The sequence below is a fragment of the Dromiciops gliroides genome, chromosome 2, assembly GCF_019393635.1.
Source record: "Dromiciops gliroides isolate mDroGli1 chromosome 2, mDroGli1.pri, whole genome shotgun sequence".
Classification (NCBI taxonomy): Eukaryota; Metazoa; Chordata; class Mammalia; order Microbiotheria; family Microbiotheriidae; genus Dromiciops; species Dromiciops gliroides.
In genome coordinates, this window is record NC_057862.1 from 69411110 (window position 1) to 69430799 (window position 19690).

At 41.4% G+C, this 19690-nt stretch overlaps 1 protein-coding gene across 11 annotated transcripts in view; it reads left to right on the plus strand.

Annotated features, from left to right (window-relative positions):
• CPEB1 (cytoplasmic polyadenylation element binding protein 1) overlaps positions 1–19690 on the plus strand; it is a 65410-nt gene that overhangs the window by 31413 nt on the left and 14307 nt on the right. For all 11 annotated transcript variants that reach the window (XM_043984565.1, XM_043984562.1, XM_043984564.1 and 8 more), the window contains 2 exons: positions 14427–14653; positions 15781–16030. In XM_043984565.1, the coding sequence (XP_043840500.1) occupies positions 14427–14653; positions 15781–16030 (477 nt within the window). The remainder of the gene's footprint in view (positions 1–14426; positions 14654–15780; positions 16031–19690) is intronic.

Consider the following 19690-nt stretch of genomic DNA (forward strand, 5'->3'; position numbering starts at 1 on the left):
AGTATTCAGACATTTTGGGGAAAGGGGTTAGAATGCAGCAGGATTTTTAAAAAGCTCACAGTATTAGACTCTTACCTCTAGAATGGATTTTAGACATTGTCTAATCTGTCTTCCCTCCTTCCCCCAAACCTTCCAAGGATTTTTTTATTTGCATGACAATCCCTGATTTATTAAAAACTCAGGACATTTCCTATTGGGGACAAGACCCTTCTACCTGTGGGTTTTTGTTTTTGATATCTCAAATCTGTATTAACAGATACTCCCTGTTACGGGCTGCTACAGGATTTCTGGTCACCTCTACCAAGTTAGCCCTGATTTGGGTTTGTCTATGTCCTTGGCCCATGTCCATCTTGTTTCTATGTACCAAGTGCTCTGCCATCTAAGTCGTCCTGGGTTGGGTTGAGTCCAACTACTTTCTTGTTCATTGCATCCTTGTGGAGATGGACTTCTTTGGGTCAGATCTTGAGGCTCTGTGCAACCCCAGCAAGATGAATAAGTCATCGAGGAGCAATTTTGGCAGGGGGAGTGGGGCTAATGAAGAGCCTTTGAACATACTCAGAATTACCTTACATGTAAATGTTCCACATGTTATCTATAGATTTGCTCAGAGTATTAATATTTAGGAAGCTGGTCACAATTATTGAGTAGATGTCAGCATACTTTTTATACCCACCTAAGTAAAACTTGTCCAGTTTGATATAAATGTAATTAATCTGAAGGCTCAAATTATGAACAAGCCTCTCTAGAGAGGTTAGTCCTTTGGCAAGCACATTCTTTTGGCTCATTATATTTACAAGTTGGGATAAGCACTCTTGTGAGGAAGTGAGGCATCCTGGAGGCCTAGGACATGGTTTCTAATGGTAGAACTATTCTGTTCATCCTTGCTCATCAACTGAGCTGTCACATCTGGGGAATTAGCATTTGGACAGGTTGGCAATTCCCCACCCCTAGTATAAAAATAGCTAGTCAGTGTAATTCAGAGTTCAGGTCAAAGGAGCCTTTGTTGATAGAGACAAACGGCATTTCTCCTCAAAGAGTCTTGTAATATCCTAAAATGAACCTTGGTTTTGCCACCTGCCCCAGCTTCTGACCAGTCTGTCTACTAGTTCTCCCAGCATCAGGCTTGCTCAGTGTCTGCCACCTGGAGCCAAGTAGGAAAAGAGCTGAGTTGTCAGCATTCTTGGCTGGGACTGCAGCTCTGGTTTCTTCCAAGTAGCCTTTCACATGAAACCTCTATCAATATCTGCTGCAGCATCTTAGATTCCAGGACTCTAGATAATGTCACTCTTGCTGTAGGTGAGCGCTCCTGTAACTCTGAGGGGTGTGTGTGTGTGTGTGTGTGTGTGCGCGCGTGTGCGCGCGCACGCTTGTTCATTTCAAGGTATGAGCAGAAATAACCAACATGGAATGTGGATGTGTTGTTTATATCAACATAAGGAACATATTTGGACCATTGTGGGCACCACTGTCTGTTTGATTCCTGTATTCTAAAACCAGATTGATTATAATCATGTCAGGTCACCTAGATAGAAAATTCCCTTTGTATATCACTGGGTCAGCATAGCTTATGGTGGGGAAGCATTTTCTGTGTGGAGAAATGTTAAATGTGGTCTGGGACACTAATGATGCTTTTTAGTCAGTTGGCAGGACCATATCCAGTCCTTGTGACTAAAATAGTGGCCATTGTGGGAGGACCTAAAGCAGGGTTTGGCAAACTATAGCCTGAGGGCCAAATCTACAGTTTATACAGCCTGGGTCTAAGAATGGTTTGTCCATTGTTAAATACCATAAGACTTTATAAAATGTAAAAACCATTCACTGCTTATTATTATTGTTGTTGTTGTTGTTGTTGTTGTTGTTGTTGTTGGTGAGACATTTGGGGTTAAGTGACTTGCCCAGGGTCACACAGCTAGTAAGTGTTAGGTGTCTGAGGCCGGATTTGAACTCAGATCCTCCTGAATCCAGGGCTGGTGCTCTATCCACTGCATCACCTAGCTGCCCCGCTGCTTATTCTTGATGTAAAGGAATCATGTGGTAGATCACTGGCCTAGAAGTGGGGAGCTCTAAATTCTAGTCCTCTCTCTATCATCTGTGACCTTGAGCAAAGCACGTACCTTAATCTCATGTTCCTTGTTTGTAAGAGTTTGTTAGGTGGTCCCATAATGTGCTGTCTGTGCTTTTAAAAAAAAAGTTTTAATAACTGTCTTTCAGCAACTGCCTTTCAAGCCCTTAGAAGGACTGAAGTCCTTCTAGGCTTCACCAGACTGCCAAGCCCCTGATGTAGAAAGAACACTCTGCTTTAGCTTTTAGAGGGTTGGAAGTAGGATGAATCAGTGGAATTGAGGGGCCTATTGTAGCAGTTATCAGAATGCTATGTGTGCTGCCTTGGTGGAGTGGGTAGTGAATTCCCCAAGCCTGGTTATCTTCAAGAAAAGGTTAGGGCAGTATTTGGGGAAGGTATAGATGGGACAGAATTCATACTTTAGATGGCTATGTCTTTACTTACAGCTAAGGTTGCTTATACCTCTTTAATTCTAATAATACAACAATTCTTTAGGGTATTTGGGATTAGGGCAGTGTTGGGTCATTGAAAAGGGAAACAGTTACAATGACCTTAGGGCTTCAAACTTCGGTTATACCCAGAGGAAAAAATGAGCCATTGTTGTAAGAAGACAATTGGGAGGCTCTGGGGGATGACTGAGCTGCTATGAGGTGGATTATTGAGGTAGAAGATATATAACATATCTGGGATTTAGAAGCATTACTTTTGAAGTTAGCTAGGTGGGACCAGACATTAACAGAGACTAGAAAAACCAAGCCGGGCTGGGGAAGAGTAAGCTAGATATTCATGGATATCTTAGAAGAAATTAGTTACTCCTAGAACAATGGCAGAGTTCAAAATTAGAGATCAAGGTTTATTAATTGTGTGGGAAGATAACCAGTTTTACAACAGGTCCCAAGGTGGGAAGAGAGGAAACCCTATTGTTTATGTATACAGGTCAGTTGTAATACTGTGTGACAGCTATGTGGCACCTACATTCATCTAATTAAAAAAAAAATCTCTGCCCTTACATGTATTGGGCATTGTCCTTTTTAGATACTGGGATAAAATTGAGTATATAACCACAGTTTATAATGTCTCATTACTTTATTAGACCTTCTCTTAATGGTAAGGGAAATTGTATGTTCTTGTTCCTTTACCTACATTACTACATAAATAACTTCCTTGTAGTGTGCCCACTTGAGGCCTGGAATCACTGTTAATGATTTAAACCCTCAGAATAATCCCCTTCTAGGACACTCGCCTAGATTTATAATAAGTATCATGACCTGAGGAATTGGCGTTATGAAGATTGTTTAGCAGAGGTGCTGGGGGTAGGGAATGGACTAGATTCAGTGGTGTTCATTTTAGATCAGATTCTCATCTATCCATATGAGTTTTGTGCTGGTATGGTATTGGGGTAGATTGGAGAACTGATGGGTAGATATGGGCTTTTAAAAGCTTGAGCATTTGTTGTCTCTGTGACCCTGATCCTGCCACTCCCTACACTAGTGGCTTTGTGCTGCTGGGGAATGCATTAGAAAGTTCCGGTGGTGACTCAGCTGTAAAATCCACAGGAGCTGGCAAAGGAGGATGAAAGTAGAGAAAGTTAACAATTAGTCTAAAAATATTATTGCTGATTTGGTCTCCCACAGCCTCTGTGCTATCGTATTAATGAGCTGCAATCCCATTCTAGGCACTTAGCTCACCCTGCCTTGCCTGGGATGTATCTGCAGCCCCTGCCAGGCACAGGCTGGATATGAACAGGGACAGCAGTTCCTCTGCAACAGTGACGGTGTCTCCTTGTCATCGGGTCACATAAGGCAGATATCGAACTGATTTTTGGTTATTAAAACTAGATTAATGTTGTGAACTTAAAGCAGACTTTTCTGTCATGGTAAGTTTGAGAGAGAACTTCCAGGACTGAAGAATCTGGAACATAAGAAAATAATAGCTTTTGCTATTAATGTGGATCCTAGAATGTAGTGACTTCTCTGTCTTGCTTTACAGTTGTAATGGTAACAAGTGGCAATGAGACTTTTGGGTCCATGTCAGTTACAGTATTCACCAACCCCCCCCCCCCCCAACTAACCCTGCTTCCTTAAGATCTTGGCTGGTTGATTAAGGAGAGCAGAAGAGTAGCAGCTGCAACATCTATCAGTGGTAGAATCTCCCTCTCCACTGTGGCAAGAGAGACTTGCTAATTTCATCGACTGTAATTTATCTGGCATGGAATATTCCACATCCAGAAACTGGGTCAGGGAGACCTTGGAAATGTGGCTCTTCTTTCCAGAAGTCAAGCATTCCCTACCCCTTTCTGTAATTGAGGAGGAGGACAAGGTTAGAGGATGAAGAAGGCTTTGTTTTGCGATGTTCAACACAACATTGCACCATCTAGCTTGGCCCCGACTCTATGCCTAGTAACATCAATTGTATTATGAGGCCTTATACTTCATTAAGCTGCTGCCAGAGGCTCGGCTTCCATGGGCATTTTGACCATGGATGAATGGGGTCAAAGTAGGATGACCGGGGTAGCTAGGTGGTGCAGTGGGTAGAGCACCGGCCCTGGAGTCAGGAGTACCTGAGTTCAAATCTGGCCTCAGACACTTAACACTTACTAGCTGTGTGACCCTGGGCAAGTCACTTAACCCTCATTGCCCCACAAAAAAACAAACAAATAACACTAGGACAACCATGCCATAAATCAGAGAAATCTGTGATGAAATGATAGTGCCGCTGAGATGGGATCAGTGTTGTATAACGGGAGGTTGGGCAGTGTAAGCTTCTTGGAGGCAGGGGTGCTTTCATTGCTGTCTATGTCACTAGGACAGTGTCTGGCTACAGAGTTCCTAAGAAATGTTTGGGAATTAAGTTGGGAAGAACTTCAGTCTAGTACCCCCCCCCCTTACTCATAAAACAGGTATAGCTTTGTGGCCTCAGAGAAATAGACCAAGCTAAGTGCTTGTGCAAGAAACAGTACTCTGTCAGTAATCACTGCTGTTAACAGCATCGTATTTACATAACGTCTGAAAACTTTACAACATTGTGGGCACTAGTTTACTCCCTAAGGATACAAAAATTAAATGGGCCCTTGGGCTTAGATTGTATCACAGGAAGGAAGATGTACTCGTAACAATATGCAAAATGTACATAGTAGTTTCAGCAGCGGGGCCCTATTGGCATCAGATCATGTAGGTGGGTAGCATTCAAGCTGAGCTTGGAAGGAAATGAGGGATTCTAGGAGGCAGAAGTAAGGAGGAGGAGTGCATTCTAGCTGTGGGGGACATACTGTGCACAGGAATGGGATAGAGATTGGATCTGTCATTTTACTGATTTATAGGAAAATCCCCAAATGAGAATTTCATATTACCATCTCTACAATCTAGTCTTTGTGAATTGCACTGAAAGATTAAATAACCTTATCTTCAAGAGTTGCAAAGCCAAGGTATGTCAGGTGTAGCACTTTTGGAGGCAGGTAGGTATAGCATGGGACCTGGATCAGGAAGACCCGAGTCAAAATCCTGCTTCCCACACACTAGCTGTGTGTCCCAGGGTAAGTGACTGAACCACTCTCACTCAGCCTTAATTTCCTCCCATCTCCTAGGACTCTTATGAGCACCAAAGGAGATATTTTTAAAGTTACAGGCAAACTTTGAAGTACTATGTAAAGCTAACTATACAATGCTTGCTAACTCTTTTGTGCCCAGGGTGTCCTGGCTCTGAGGCTGTTGTTCTTATACCATAACACCTCCGTAAAGACATGGAGGTGGGAAAGGAAATGTATTTAATAATAACTAGCAAGAAGGCCAGTTTGGTTGAGCTATAGAGTACCTGGAAGGAAGCAATGCATAAGGAAGATAGAAAGGTTTAGAACTTGGTTGGAGAACTTTAAATGGCCAGCGGGTTGGTACCTGAGATTCCTGTGCAGTTAAGTAATGTGTTAAGTCCAGACTTCATCACTATGATAAGTCTGTGGAGGATAGATTGCAGAGATACTTGAGGCAAAGGCCAGTTAAGGCTGTTGCCATAGTGGGGGTAAGTGGTGTTGAGGTCTAGAGCTAAGGTAGTGGCTCTTGGGAGAAGAGGACTGAGGCCACACAGGTATGAGGGATGTGTGTGTAAGACCTGACAAACTGACCACACATGCGGAGAGAGGCAGAAGGAAGAGTTAAGGATGATTTCAAAGAGGGGGTTCTCTGGATGGAAAGCGGGAAATTATCAGGAGGTATGTGTTTAAGAGGATAATAGGAACTTTCTGGTGGAAAAAAAGGTGCAGCTATTCAAGGGCTCTTAACATTTATTTTTTTTTAATCATGGATACCTTGGGCAGTCTGAAGCCTCTTGACCCCTTCTGAATTTTTTTTTTTTTTGGTGAGGCAGTTGGGGTTAAGTGACTTGCCCAGAGTCACACAGCTAGTAAGTGTCAAGTGTCTGAGATTGGATTTGAACTCAGGTCTTCCTGAATCCAAGGCTGGTGCTTTATCCATTGTGCCACCTAGCTGCCCCGAAAATGTGGTTTGTTTTTTGTTTTTTTAGTGAATAAATTAGGATTATGAAAGAAACCAATTATATTAGAAATAGTTACCGAGGCAGCTAGATGGTGCAGTGGGTAGAGCACCAGCCCTGGATTCAGGAGGACCTGAGTTCAAATCTGGCCTCAGACACTTAAGTTACTGGCTCTGTAACCCTAGGCAAGTCACTTAACCCCATTTGCCTCACACAAAAACAATAGTTACCAAAATGGTAAAAAACAGGCTTACAGACTCCCAAGTTGAGAATTCCTGTTTAAGATGAATGTCATAAAGGATTAAAATATTGCAGGACTTGCTAGTCTGTGTTACTGTGGTATATATAGTTAAGACACCAGGGGTAAAGCCTAGGAAAGAACTGTCTGCCCTCACTATATACCTCAGAATGGGAGGGGAAGGCTAGAGAGAAGTAGAATTCTGAAAGGGATCAACTAAAACTTCTTGGGGACCCAAAAAGATGCTAAGGGAAAGGGCTGCCATTGGCAGACTTGTGAAATAGGTGGGTTTTTTTTTTCCATGTGTCATCTTGTTTTCTTAACGCTCCTTCAGTGTCCTGGGCTCCATTCACTTGCCTTAAAACTGCCCCCAAACCCCGGAAGCAAACTTGTGTTACCTACTTTTTCTACAGGATCGTGTTTTACCTCCCACAGCTTTCTTACTGTACCTCTCGGCAGTCTGGGTTCTTAACCCTTTCTGTGCATCACAGAACCCTTTGGTAGTTTGAAGCCTATGCACACGTAGGATTACAGAGAAAACAAATGGATATATACTGAAATAGTTCTAAGAAATATGTATATACATGTATATATTTAAAATATGTTCATGAACCCTAGATTTTGGGGGGTAGGGCTATGAGGGTTAAGTGACTTGCCCAAGGTCATACAGCTAGTAAGTGTCAAGTGTCAGGTCAGATTTCAACTCAGGTACTCCTGAATCCAGGGCCAGTGCTTTATCCACTGTGCTACCTAGCCACCCCCATGAACCCTAGATTAAGAACCTGTGCTCCAGAGGAAGTTAGTGAGCTCATTCGTTTTTAGATTTGAATGGCTTTATACTACCTAAATGTGTTACTTCTCCAGGTGTTGGCTTGGTAGAGGATAAGCTCAGGCAGAATGGTGTGCTGATTCAAAGATATGGGGACTGGTAGTTGCCGGGCTGAGATTTTTATCTTTTCCATTTTGTTGTGACACATGAGAGCTGGGGTCTCAGAGAGGCTATGGGAATTGAACAGCTGACATCTCTACTAAAACTGAATAGTGTACTATTGAAATTAGATCGGGGTCAGCTAGGTGGTACAGTGGATAAAGCACCAGCCTTGGCTTCAGGAGGACCTGAGTTCAAATCTAGCCTCAGACACTTGACACTTACTAGCTGTCACTTAGCTGGGCAAGTCACTTAGCCCTCATTGCCCTGCAAAAAAAAAATTAAAATTAAAAAAATTTTTAAAAAAGAAAATAGATCATGGAGAGATTACATTTGGCTATAGAAATGTGTGCCAGATTCTCATCTTGCTTTGCTTGCCATATTCTAATCTTTAAAACAATGGCTTCTTTTCTGATATACCCAGCCGAGTTTTCTTCTTAGCTGTAGGTAGTGTTAAGCTTGAACAGTTGGGGTCTTTCACTGTTGCGGTGTCTTATCTTTTGTATTGGAACTGCCCGTTCCTTCTCCCTGCCTCTGGTTCTGAGAAGTCAGCTTCCTTGGGTGAGCAAGGAATACATTTTGAACTTGAAGTGAGGGGGTATTATTTGAAGCAATAAATGAGACAGTGCAGTGATGAAGTTTTGGAGCTAAGGAATCAAGTCCTTTTTGCCAAGTCATTCTTGTCCTGTGCCTTAACTTGTCTTTGTTCTGATCTTTAGCAGTTGGCACTTTTATCCAGGTAGATCCTTAGGCATGCAAAACACTGCTTATGCTACTGCATAGATTAGCTCTACCATGGCTGCATCTGTGACTGTGTGATGCTTTGTGGTCAGTTGGTAAGTTATAGACTAGTGTTAGACTTTGTGCATGTCTTCTAAGAACTGAGGGACAGAAGATCAGATTTTCAGGAGAAGATGGAAGAGAACAAGGGAGGCCATTGACAGTTAAGGGGGTGGGGTTCAGCTTCTAGGAGGAAGCTCAGTTTTTCTCATGTGGCCAAAACTAGTCAGATACTGTCCCCCAAAAATGTCCTGGTGCAGTTAACTCACTTGTTCTTACCCGCCTCCTTTGTCATCTGTTTCTTAGGGTCTTTACAGGGGTTTGAAGTAGTGTAGGGACTGCTTCAGGCTTGTGGCATGGGAACTGTCTGGAAAATTTTGGGAGGAACCTTACTTGAAAGCATTTCACAAAATGGACACTGTAGCACTTTAAGTGCTTCCGGGGTTTGGGGGCAGTTTTAAGGCAAGTGAATGGATTCCAGGACACTGGAAGGAGTGTTAAGAAAACAAGAGGACACGTGAAAAAACTGAATTGGGGAGATGGAGTGTCAGCAAGTAGGTCAGTATTGCTGGACTTTGGTGTAGGGAGCAAAGTGTAAGAAGACCAGAAAAGTTCTAAGAGGTTGCATTGTCTTTACAAGCCAAACACAGTATTTTTATATTTGATCTTGGAGGTAACAGGGAGCCATTGGGGTTTGAGTAGAGGGAATGACATTGTCAGACCTGAACGTAAGAGAGATCTCTTTGGAAGCTGAGTGTAGAAGATGGATGGGAGTGAAGAGAGACTGGAGACAAAGAGCAACCTTGGCTGTTGCAGTGGTTCTGGCAGGTAATGGAAGTCCAGTCTAACATTCTACTCTGCTTCTACAGAAAATATACTATTGAACTCCTATTGTGTTAGGCTTGAGAGGAAATGAAAACTTTATATAAATTTTTCCTTTCCTCAAAGAGCTTAGCCTAGTAAAGGGATTTTTAAAAGATAAAATTAAAGAAAAATAAGATATACAATATTACACAGTTGCATTAGAAAATTATTGCTCAAAATGCTGTGGGGGTTCTAAGGAAGGAAAGTTTGTACTGATGGGGTATGGGGCCATCTTTCTGGATGAGATGGTTTGTGAGTTGCTGAGTAGGACTTTGAATGAAATGAAGGCCCTGGTGGGTAGGGAACAGAGAAGCAGGAGTCGAGTGTCCGAGTAGGCCTAGGGTTGGGGGCAGTATTGAGAAAGGGTGATGTGGGAGGTGTTGTGAAGGGCTTTGGGTGCCTGGCAGAGGCTCTATTTGGAATCAATAAGGAACCAGGAAAGATACTGAGATAGAGGAACCCTAGGATCAGGACCAAGATTTTGTTGGCAGTAGATTGGAAGGAGAGTGTGGGTGCGTGGGTGCAATAAGGGAGGACCAGGCAGGGGAGAAGGTGTAGTCAGAATGTTTTTGGAATTTACAGTTATGCTACAGAGGCACTCGGATCTGAAATGAAATATGTCTTACCTTCCCCTACCCTCTTTCACCATTTGGGCTGATCCAAAATATCACCACTAGACACACAACCTTGAAGAAGGCTGGTTAGATTTATTGGTAGGCTAAATTTTTTTGATTATAGGAGGCTATTGTTCTTTCTTCTTTCCTTTTTATTTGATCAATAAATGTTTTCAACTCTTAACAAGGACTGAGATATAGCTACTTATTTGTCTTTTAAATAGTTTAATATTCATTTTGAGGTACTTTTAAAGGTACATTGTGAGCACTGGCCCTGGAGTCAGGGGGACCTGAGTTCAAATCTGGACTCAAGACACTTAACACTTACTAGCTGTGTGACCTTGGGCAAGTCACTTAACCCCAATTGCCTCACTAAAAAAAAAAAAGGTACATTGTGGGCTGGGATTAAAGTAAGACTTCTCTCAGCCGTGAGATTCCTGGAGGGCTTTTGGTCTTGGCTGAGTTGTAGTGAGTAGTTTTGGGTTTTTTTTGTTTTTTGTTTTGTTTGCAGTTTGACATCATGAAGAGTAACATGCCTGTGCCTCCATTATACCATTACAAATAGGAAGAGGGAACATCAGTTAGTCTCTTCCAGGGGAGAGTGGTGACGAGAGGCATGGAGGAGCTTTGGGGGGCTTTCTCCTCCGAGGCACTTAGATGAAGCTCAAGAATCATAATTTCATCGTGATTTTCAGTAGAGCTCTGTAAGAGTTAGGGTTGTACCAGTGTCTGCATAGACTAGTGTTTTCTGGGAGGGATTGACTGCTGCCCGGAGTGGAATGTCTTCGGCCTGTGGGATTGCAAAATGATTTTCTCAATGAGAATGAAGACTTAGTCCTGGTGGACTAAATATTTTAAGATCTAAAACTGTGCCAGACCCCCACAGTCCTCGTTACTTTATATGCTCCAGATAGAAACAGGTGTCCTAAAAGTGCATCTAATCTAAATGACACAAATGTGCTAATTGGTTTTCTTTAAGAGGGAATTTATCTATCTCTAACTGTAGCCAACCCCTTCATGGTTCAGTGAAGCAGCTGCTTGTTACAGGGTTTTGCTTTTGGTCTTTGTCATAACTAAGAATGAGGGAGTGAATGTCTGTTTTTGTCTTTGTTCATCTGTCTTTGAAAAGGTGGGGTGTGACAAATATGAGGTTAGAGTCAAACAGACCCGGCATTCATTCCTGATCTGTCTGTAAGATACAAGGAAAGGTTTAGAGGGTGCCTACTTTGTGTATCTGGCCTCCTGCGGGACAAGGAAAGCAGAGTGAATCTAGGCCCTTTTATCCTAAGTCCGGTGGAGCTTACTATAAAGGATGCAAAAATTGTGTGAGACTTGAGAGCTGGCAAGAAATTTCTTGCAAGCTGATCTAGGCCTGAGATTGGTCATTACTTCTACCCACTTCTTGGCACCACAGTGGACTCCCTGCAGCCCCTGAACAAATAAATAGCTTGGACCCAGCTCTAAAACAGTGCAGCCTCATGGTGACCCTGAGCAACCTGTGTAGTAGCATCACTCTTCTTTCCAAAGTGGTCCAGTGATAAGGGACCCAAGCAGTGGGCTCTGGTGTATACTCAATTATCTCTTGAACTGCAGTTTGGGAGGGAGTGGTATAGCACATCAGACTGGAGAATACAAAGACTTTATTTGAAGGATCCACTTAGCTCTTAGTGTCACTGTCCCATTTGCCAGCTCTTGATGGTTGTCCTAAATGTATGCAAGTGCCTTATCAAATGTTGCTTGGATGTGGTTTCTTTGGATTGCTCTGCTTGTCACCAGAGGAAGGTAGTCATGGCTTCTTAGTTCTGATAGACATGGGAACACACATAGTCCACATGTTCATAAACGCTTTGCAGGAAGGCCACATTCTAGTTGTGGTAGATTTTCCTAACAATAATATCTTGTTTATGTCTCTGAAATAGGAAAGAAGTTAAATTCTTGTTGATTTGATAACTATTTACTGAGAACCTATTATGGGTAAGACTCTGTGAGGCTTTCTTTGTGGGCAATAATGTAAAGTATTACCTGTTTCGAGAAGTTTAGTAGAGGAGATAGGTCGTGAACACAAACAAATGCCACGTGAGTGGTGTTGTCAGTTGTCCTGCCTGGGCAGATAATTTCTGCTATAGGGAAACTATTTATTAAAACCCTTAACCTCCTGCCTGGGTTCTTCTAGCAGCCTTCTAGCGGCATTTTTTAGTCTTTGTGCCCTAATCTATTCCCCTTTTTCTGTTACCAGGCCAGTCACCCCCCCCCAGTCTTTAATTGGTCTCTTCTTACATCAAGTCTAACTTCTTGCCTGTCATTCAGGGTCCTTTATGACCTGACTTCAACAGATCTCTGAATATTCTTAGAAGAGCCCACCTAGTCCAATCTTCTCATCCCATGTCCTTAACACACTGTGTTGTGGGTGTGCTCATGATGGGTTTTTACTTACCTAAGTGAACCCTTGTCCTTGGTGGGGATGGGGAGATTTCATTTGGACCTGGCAGTCGTATTTGCCACATTTAGCCCTCCTTCATTTCCTCTGTATCACAGCAAGCATTAGGAGCACCTGACCCTAACCTTTGGTTATACACTGACTTTTTTTTTAGTCCCTAATGCTTCCTTAGTTCTGGTTATATCTTTTTTTTTTTTGGTTTTTGGTTTTTTTTAGGCAACGGGGGTTAAGTGACTTGCCCACGGTCACACAGCTAGTAAATGTCAAGTGTCTGAGGCCAGATTTGAACTCAGGTACTCCTGAGTCCAGGGCCGGTGCTTTAACCACTGCGCCATCTAGCTGCCCCAGTTCTGGTTATATCTTAATAACTAGATTACAAGCTCTTTGAAGACATGATTTAGCACATTTATTTTTAGCCCACCTTACTGCCTAGCACAATAAATATGCCATAAATAAGTGAATAATACAGTGTAGCATGGCTTTCATATATAGTGAGAAAATGGGCAACTCCATTCTTTCAGAAATATTCCACGTGATTCTTTGTGGCCAGGAATTGGAGCCCATGTACCTTTGGGAGAAGGCAAAAGGCCTGCTTCGTGGGCATGCTTTTTCCATATTAGTTGCAATAAATAAAAATGGCTTTTGTTTTTACCAAAAGCAATAAAAAAGCTCAAATTTAACAGGATTTCTGGATTAAAGAATACTGCGACAATGTCCTTTGGGCCTGACTCTGGTGCTCTGACCTTTGATTGCATGGAACAGTGCTTTGAAATGTGACTACCTGGGGCAGCTAGATGGCGCAGTGGATAGAGCACTGGCCCTGGATTCAGGAGTACCGGAGTTCAAATCCGGCCTCAGACACTTAACACGTACTGGCTGTGTGACCCTGGGCAAGTCACTTAACCCCAATTACCTTACTTTAAAAAAAACTGTAACCACCTTTTATGCAGCTGATATTCTCAACTCTGATTTAGAGTACTTTGAAGATGGGTCTAGTTAATCCTGAAAATTTCAAAACAGTAATGTGTCCAAATTTTAATGTGCCAGGAATATTTGATCTATATAGAATTGTGGTTGGATAATATAACACTAATAATAATAGCTAATATTGATGTAGCACTTTAAGGTTTGTTGAGCATTTTTACAAATATTCCATTTGATCCTTACAACAACTCTGGAAGCTATTACTAGAATTATCCTGGTTTTAAAGATGAGGAAAACGAAACAGAGGTTAAGTGATTGGCCCAGGGTAGAGACTGTTTTTGTATTTGGGTCTTCCTGACTCCAGGTTATTCACTGACCTCCCAAAAGTTTGGTGATCACTGTTGTATTAATTAGCAATCCAGTGAGATAAAATATGAAAGCCACTTAGCCTTTAAAGTACTGTATAAATGCTAGCTGTTATTAGATTGGTAGAGATAAAAAGATTGTGGATTTAGGATCTAATTTTTTTTTAATCACAAAGTAATGCAAAGTGCAAATAATGCAAGAGAAGTTGATAAATTCAGCCTTGACCTCCTCCTCCTCAGTGAAGATGGCAGTGATACACACTTGGTTTAGAGTTGGAGGTCCTGGATTTTAATCTCATCTTTGCCGGTTGATTCCATGGGCCAGTCATTTAACCACTCTGAGTTTTAGTTTCCATACTTATGATTTGGACTTGACTAAAATAGAGTAGCCCAAGTCACGGCGGGGATTGTAATGTAAGTCAGCTCGGGTATCTGCTGTGAGGAGGGAATTTCTTCAGCTACTTGAATTGTCTAATTTGTTTTCGAATAGCCTGTTAGCTTCTTGATAAAACTTTTGCTAAACAGAAAGATGATTGGTAGGTGGCTTTTTGTTCTTGCTTTGGATATCTAGAAAAAAAAACAACCCACAAGTCTTAGACAACAAATATTCTGGTTTATCTTGTACTGACTGTGACCCTGATTCTGGATCTCTTGAAGGGGGGAGGTAGCCAAGACAGAAGAAAAATTTTTTATGATCTTAAATTGGGTTACCTTTCATTTCCTTCCTAGTACTGAGCATGCTCAATAACCCACTGGGAAATGTACTGGGAAAACCTCCTCTGGGCTTCTTGCCCCTGGACCCCACTAACTCTGACTTGGTGGAAAAGTTTCCAACACCATCTCTGAGAGGATCCCGCCTGGATGCCCGTCCTGTCCTGGATTCTCGTTCCAGCAGCCCCTCTGATTCAGATACAAGTGGGTTCAGCTCTGGATCAGACCATCTCTCGGATTTAATTGTACGTAATTTATTTTCAGAGGAAGTGGTTTGGGCCCCTGAAATGTCCTAAGAAAATATTCTAGGACAGGAAAGATGCCACAACTTGGCTTTATATATTGGAGAGAGGGAAATATGCCATGGGGAGAGCAGTTGAAATATGGCTTAGTCTACATATATTCTATTAGACTGAAGGGTTTAAGTAAGAGGGTACCACCCATGCTCTAGAAACACCTCATTCTTCTCAAGGTAGAAAATTATCTATCAAATTATGTGCTGTAATTCACCTAGAATATCTGAAAAAACGGAAATGGAGGGCTAAGAATAGGAGTGGTTAAAGGTGAGTTCTTTCCTGTGATTTGCCTCTACCTTATGAGCTTGTCCTGTCCATGATCACCATCCTTGGAGAAATGATTGGTCAGAACTAACAGGGATGGAACACTGCAGGTTTCTAATTAGTAATCTTTCTAAGGTTGGCCTACTAATTTTCTTACTTTAAGGACTAACTTTTAGGGTATGATATCTGAATACTTTGGAGGTTGTCTATTTTTTAAATCAACTTGGTCTATGTGGACAGTTTTCAGTGTCATCCTTCGTTGGAATATGGATAGAGGCTCATGTTTGTCCTGCTGGGATGGTGAAGCCCGAGAGAGATTACCTGAGTTTACATAAACTTTGTCATGGCTCTTTACTTAAAGCTTGAGGTGACTTATATAGTCTGTCACCTGTTATTTAAGCAAATACTAATGAGAGTTGGTTAATATGGGCTTAACCCAGTCACAGTGAATGTAGTGCCAGGCCTGGAGTCGGGAAGATTCGTCTTCCTGAATTTAAATCCAGCCTCAGACATTTGCAACCTCTGTGACCTTGGGCAGTTCACTTAACCCTGATTGCCCAAGTTTCCTCATCTATAAAATGAACTGGAGAAGAAAATAATAGTAAACCACTCCAGTATCGTGGCCAAGAAACCCCCAAATGGGCCCATGAAGAGTTGGCTATGACTAAAATGACTGAACAACAACAAAACCTAGTCTTTGGTCAGGTGGAGGTATGGACTAGGGAATTAGCTTTCCAAATACTTTCTACAAAAAATTCTTTTTTTTTTGTCTCCTTAAAATCCTATTTCATATTCATTTTTCCCCTTTGCAGTCCAGCCTTCGCATCTCCCCTCCTCTGCCCTTCCTGCCCCTTGGGGCTGGTCCCAGAGACCCTTTAAAGATGGGAGTTGGGTCCTGGCTGGATCAAGACCAGGCTGCTCTAGCTGCAGTAACTCCTTCTCCTACCAGTGCATCAAAGAGATGGCCTGGAGCATCGGTGTGGCCTTCTTGGGATTTATTAGAAGCTCCAGAGGATCCTTTTAGTATTGAGAGGGAGGCCAGGCTCCATAGACAAGCTGCAGGTAAGGGCCTAGCCACTTGAATTTTCTTTTCATTTCTCCCCAAGTTTGACACAATGCATAATAAATGCTTGTTTAATTGAATGGGACTATTGCTGAGACCTGCTGGTAAGCAGAGGACTGTTATAGAGAATACAAGCTGTCTAATTTTAGGAGATAAAACTATTGAATATGCTTATGAATCACCTGGAAGAAGGATTTCCCAATGAAATCACAAAGTTTTCTGGCTGACTCTTTGTTTTTCAGGGTAGCAGAATACCAAGCAGATGTGGCTGAACTACAGATGGATGTCTCAGGGTTGTGTGGGGAGAAAAGGAATAGATGAGACAAGGATATAAAGACACCTTATTTTAGTACATGATTGAAGCCTATATATGTGCATGATGGAGTTTGATCATGGCTAAGAGATATTATTCCCTGAAGACATTTGCCCATTGTCCTGCTATAGCCATCGAATTAACATTATTTTGCATCAAGGAGATTATTAGATACAAAACAGAAAACATGGAGCAGCTAGGTGGCACAGTGGATAGAGTACCGGCCCTGGATTCAGAAGGACCTGAGTTCAAATGCGGCCTTAGACATTTAACACTTACTAGTTATGTGACCCTGAGCAAGTAACTTAACCCCAATTGCCTCACAAAAACAGAAGACATACTCCCTTTAGACCAAATTATAATGAATAGAATATAAGCTTATTGAGGGCAGGGACTGTTTTTTTTGGCTTTGTATCTCCAGTGTTCAAAATATCAGAATTATGTAATAAGTGGAGTCCAGTTTTATACTTCAAGGACATAGCATAGCAGCCCAGTAGTCACTATGGCCTAGGCTTCTCTCTCTGAGAGAAAATACCAAGACATGTAATATGAGTGCCCTAGAGTCAAACTTGATGTCAAATAGTCCTTTTGTCTCCTAATAATCCATTTTAGCCTTCTGCCATCTATGAATTTATCGAACTAATTCTTGAGACTTTTGGTCTGTCATGTATTTGGGAGATGAGTTTCTAAGCTAAACTTGCTGTATAAATACTTATGTTTTCCTTCAGTTTGTCTCTTGGGCTTGAGGCAGTGTACAATGCCTTAGAAAGAGAGCTGATTTTGGAGTCAGCCTGTCTGAGTTTACATCCCAGTCCTGCCCCTTGGTTGCCTGTGTCACCCTGGGTGACTTACTTGACCTTTCTGGGCCTCCATTGCTTCACTGAGGTCCCTACTAGCTCTAAATATATGATCCTATGATGATATGTTTTAATTCTTGTAATCCAGGCTTTTGACAAGTTCATATGCAATTCCATTCATTCTCCTCTATTATGAGAGACAGAGCTGGAAGAGACCTTAGACGGTATCTCATTTAGTCCCTTCATTTTACAGTTCAAGAAACCAAGGCTCAAAAAAGTAAGACAATTTGCCCTGGGTTGCCTAGGAAGAGACCTGAATTGAACTCAGCCCCCTGCCCCAACTGATGATCCAGGACTCTTCCCATTGCCCTATGCTGCTGCTTCTTAGGTGTGGTCTCTTTCTGTCCTTCCATCTTTCCAACTTGAAGAATTTTCATCTTTGAAAATCTGTTCTAAAATCGGAGCAACCTTTCTATGGACCTCGTTTTATCCATGATACCATTTTTTGTTTTTGAACACAGGCAAAATACTGTCTTTTGCTTGGTTTCTAAAATGTTTCTTGGATGTCCAACTTTATGGCTGTAGCAGCACATTGGTCTATGGTCTTTGGAGAAGAATATTTAACCTAGGTTTAGATAGTGCAAACCTTTCTGTAAAAGGCATATGTGGTCCTACAAAGAGACATAACTGCTAGAACAATTTCAAAGCAGGAAAGCTAACAATTAACACCAGGAGTAGAGACTAAAAGGGATCATGATTAATGTCTCTATAACCAGTATGGGAATAAAGAAGTCACATCCTTAATATTGGGGCACTACATCTCAACATTTTACAACTAGGTGATTACATGGGGGTGGGGTGGGAGTTGAGGCTTTTGGTAAAGAATAATATAGGTTAAGAGAAATTTTTAAATGCTAAAGAAGTAATAGATTGAGCTTTTAATTTGTCAGTTTAATAAGCTTTCTGATGATTATGATAGAGAAAGTCAGACCTACTTGTGTCACTTCGACATTAACCTCAAGGAAGGAAGAACAAATATCTCTTGGTATTGATATGAGGTTCCTAGGTTAAGTAGTTCATAGGTCTTGAACAAGTTGAGTAATTTGTATGTTGATGAAGTTGTTTGTTATATATCTTTTGTTGGTTACCATCTTCATTCATACTTGTGCATTAGACTGGTAACTTCAGTCCAATGGCAAGAAGAAACATTAAAAATTCACAAATTCTGGCTAATTGGGAAAGTGCCATATAGATGAAAGAACCTTAAATTATAGAAATGCTACAAATAGGTATTTTATTGTATGGGTTTGAGTCCACGCTGCCTTCCTAAAATAAGATTAAAAGGAGGAAAAAACACAGGTAGATGTGGAAAAAAATTATGTTAGCATGTAAAATATATTTTCTTTAAATTAAAAAATAATCTTGATTCATATTAGTACAATGCTGTCTTTTGCTACTCAAATTACTAAGAACATTATGTAGGCCTACCTTTTGTCTCTTCAGGTTTTTCTGTAAACTAGATTGGAGGTAAGGGGGGAGTGGACCTATCTAGTCAAGCCAGTGAGGCCTTTTTTAGTAAGAATACACTTGGACTAGGGGCAGATAGGTGGCGCAGTAGATAGAGCACCAGTCCTGGATTCAGGAGTACCTGAGTTCAAATCTGGCCTCAGACACTTAACATTTACTAGCTGTGTGACCCTGGGCAAGTCACTTAACCCCAATTGCCTCAATTAAAAAAAAAAAGAATACACTTGGACTAATGGTATTATTAAATTTTTTGTTTTAAAATGTATTTTTAAATATATGATTTCATTTTTCTTCAGTTATATGTAAAATTTTAAAGTTTAAGTTTTGAGTTCCAAATTCTATCCCTCTTTCCCTTGCCCCCTCCCTGAGACAGTAAGCAATCTGATAGAGATTATACATGTCCAATCATGTAAAACATTTCCAAATTAGTTATTTTTGTGCAAGAATACTCAAAAAAGAAAGTGAAAAACAGTGTATTTCAGTAGGTATTCAGATACCATTAGTTCTTTTTCTGGAGGTGAATAACATTTTTTATCATTAGCTCTGGGATTTTCCTGGATCATTGTATTGTTGAGAATAGCTGTCATTTCACAGTTGATCATCATACCATATGTTGGTATTAACCATATACAGTGTTCTCCTAGTTCTGCTCACTTCACTGTATCAGTTCATGTAAGTCCAGTTTTTTAAAAAAATCATCCGGCTTGTCATTTATTATAGCACAATAATATTCCATTATAATCATATGCCACAAGGGGCAGTTAGGTGCACAGTGCATTAAGCACAGGCCCTGTATTCAGGAGGAATCTGGCCTCAGACACTTGACACTTACTAGCTGTGTGACCCTGAGCAAGTCACTTAACCCCCATTGCCCTGGCCCCCCCCCAAAAAAAGCATAATCATATACCACAACTTGTTCAGACATTTCCCAATTGATGGACTTCCCCTCAATTTACAATTTTGTGAGCTAATGGTATTATAAACGAAGGAGTGTTACATATGAACATATCAGCTGTTTGAGG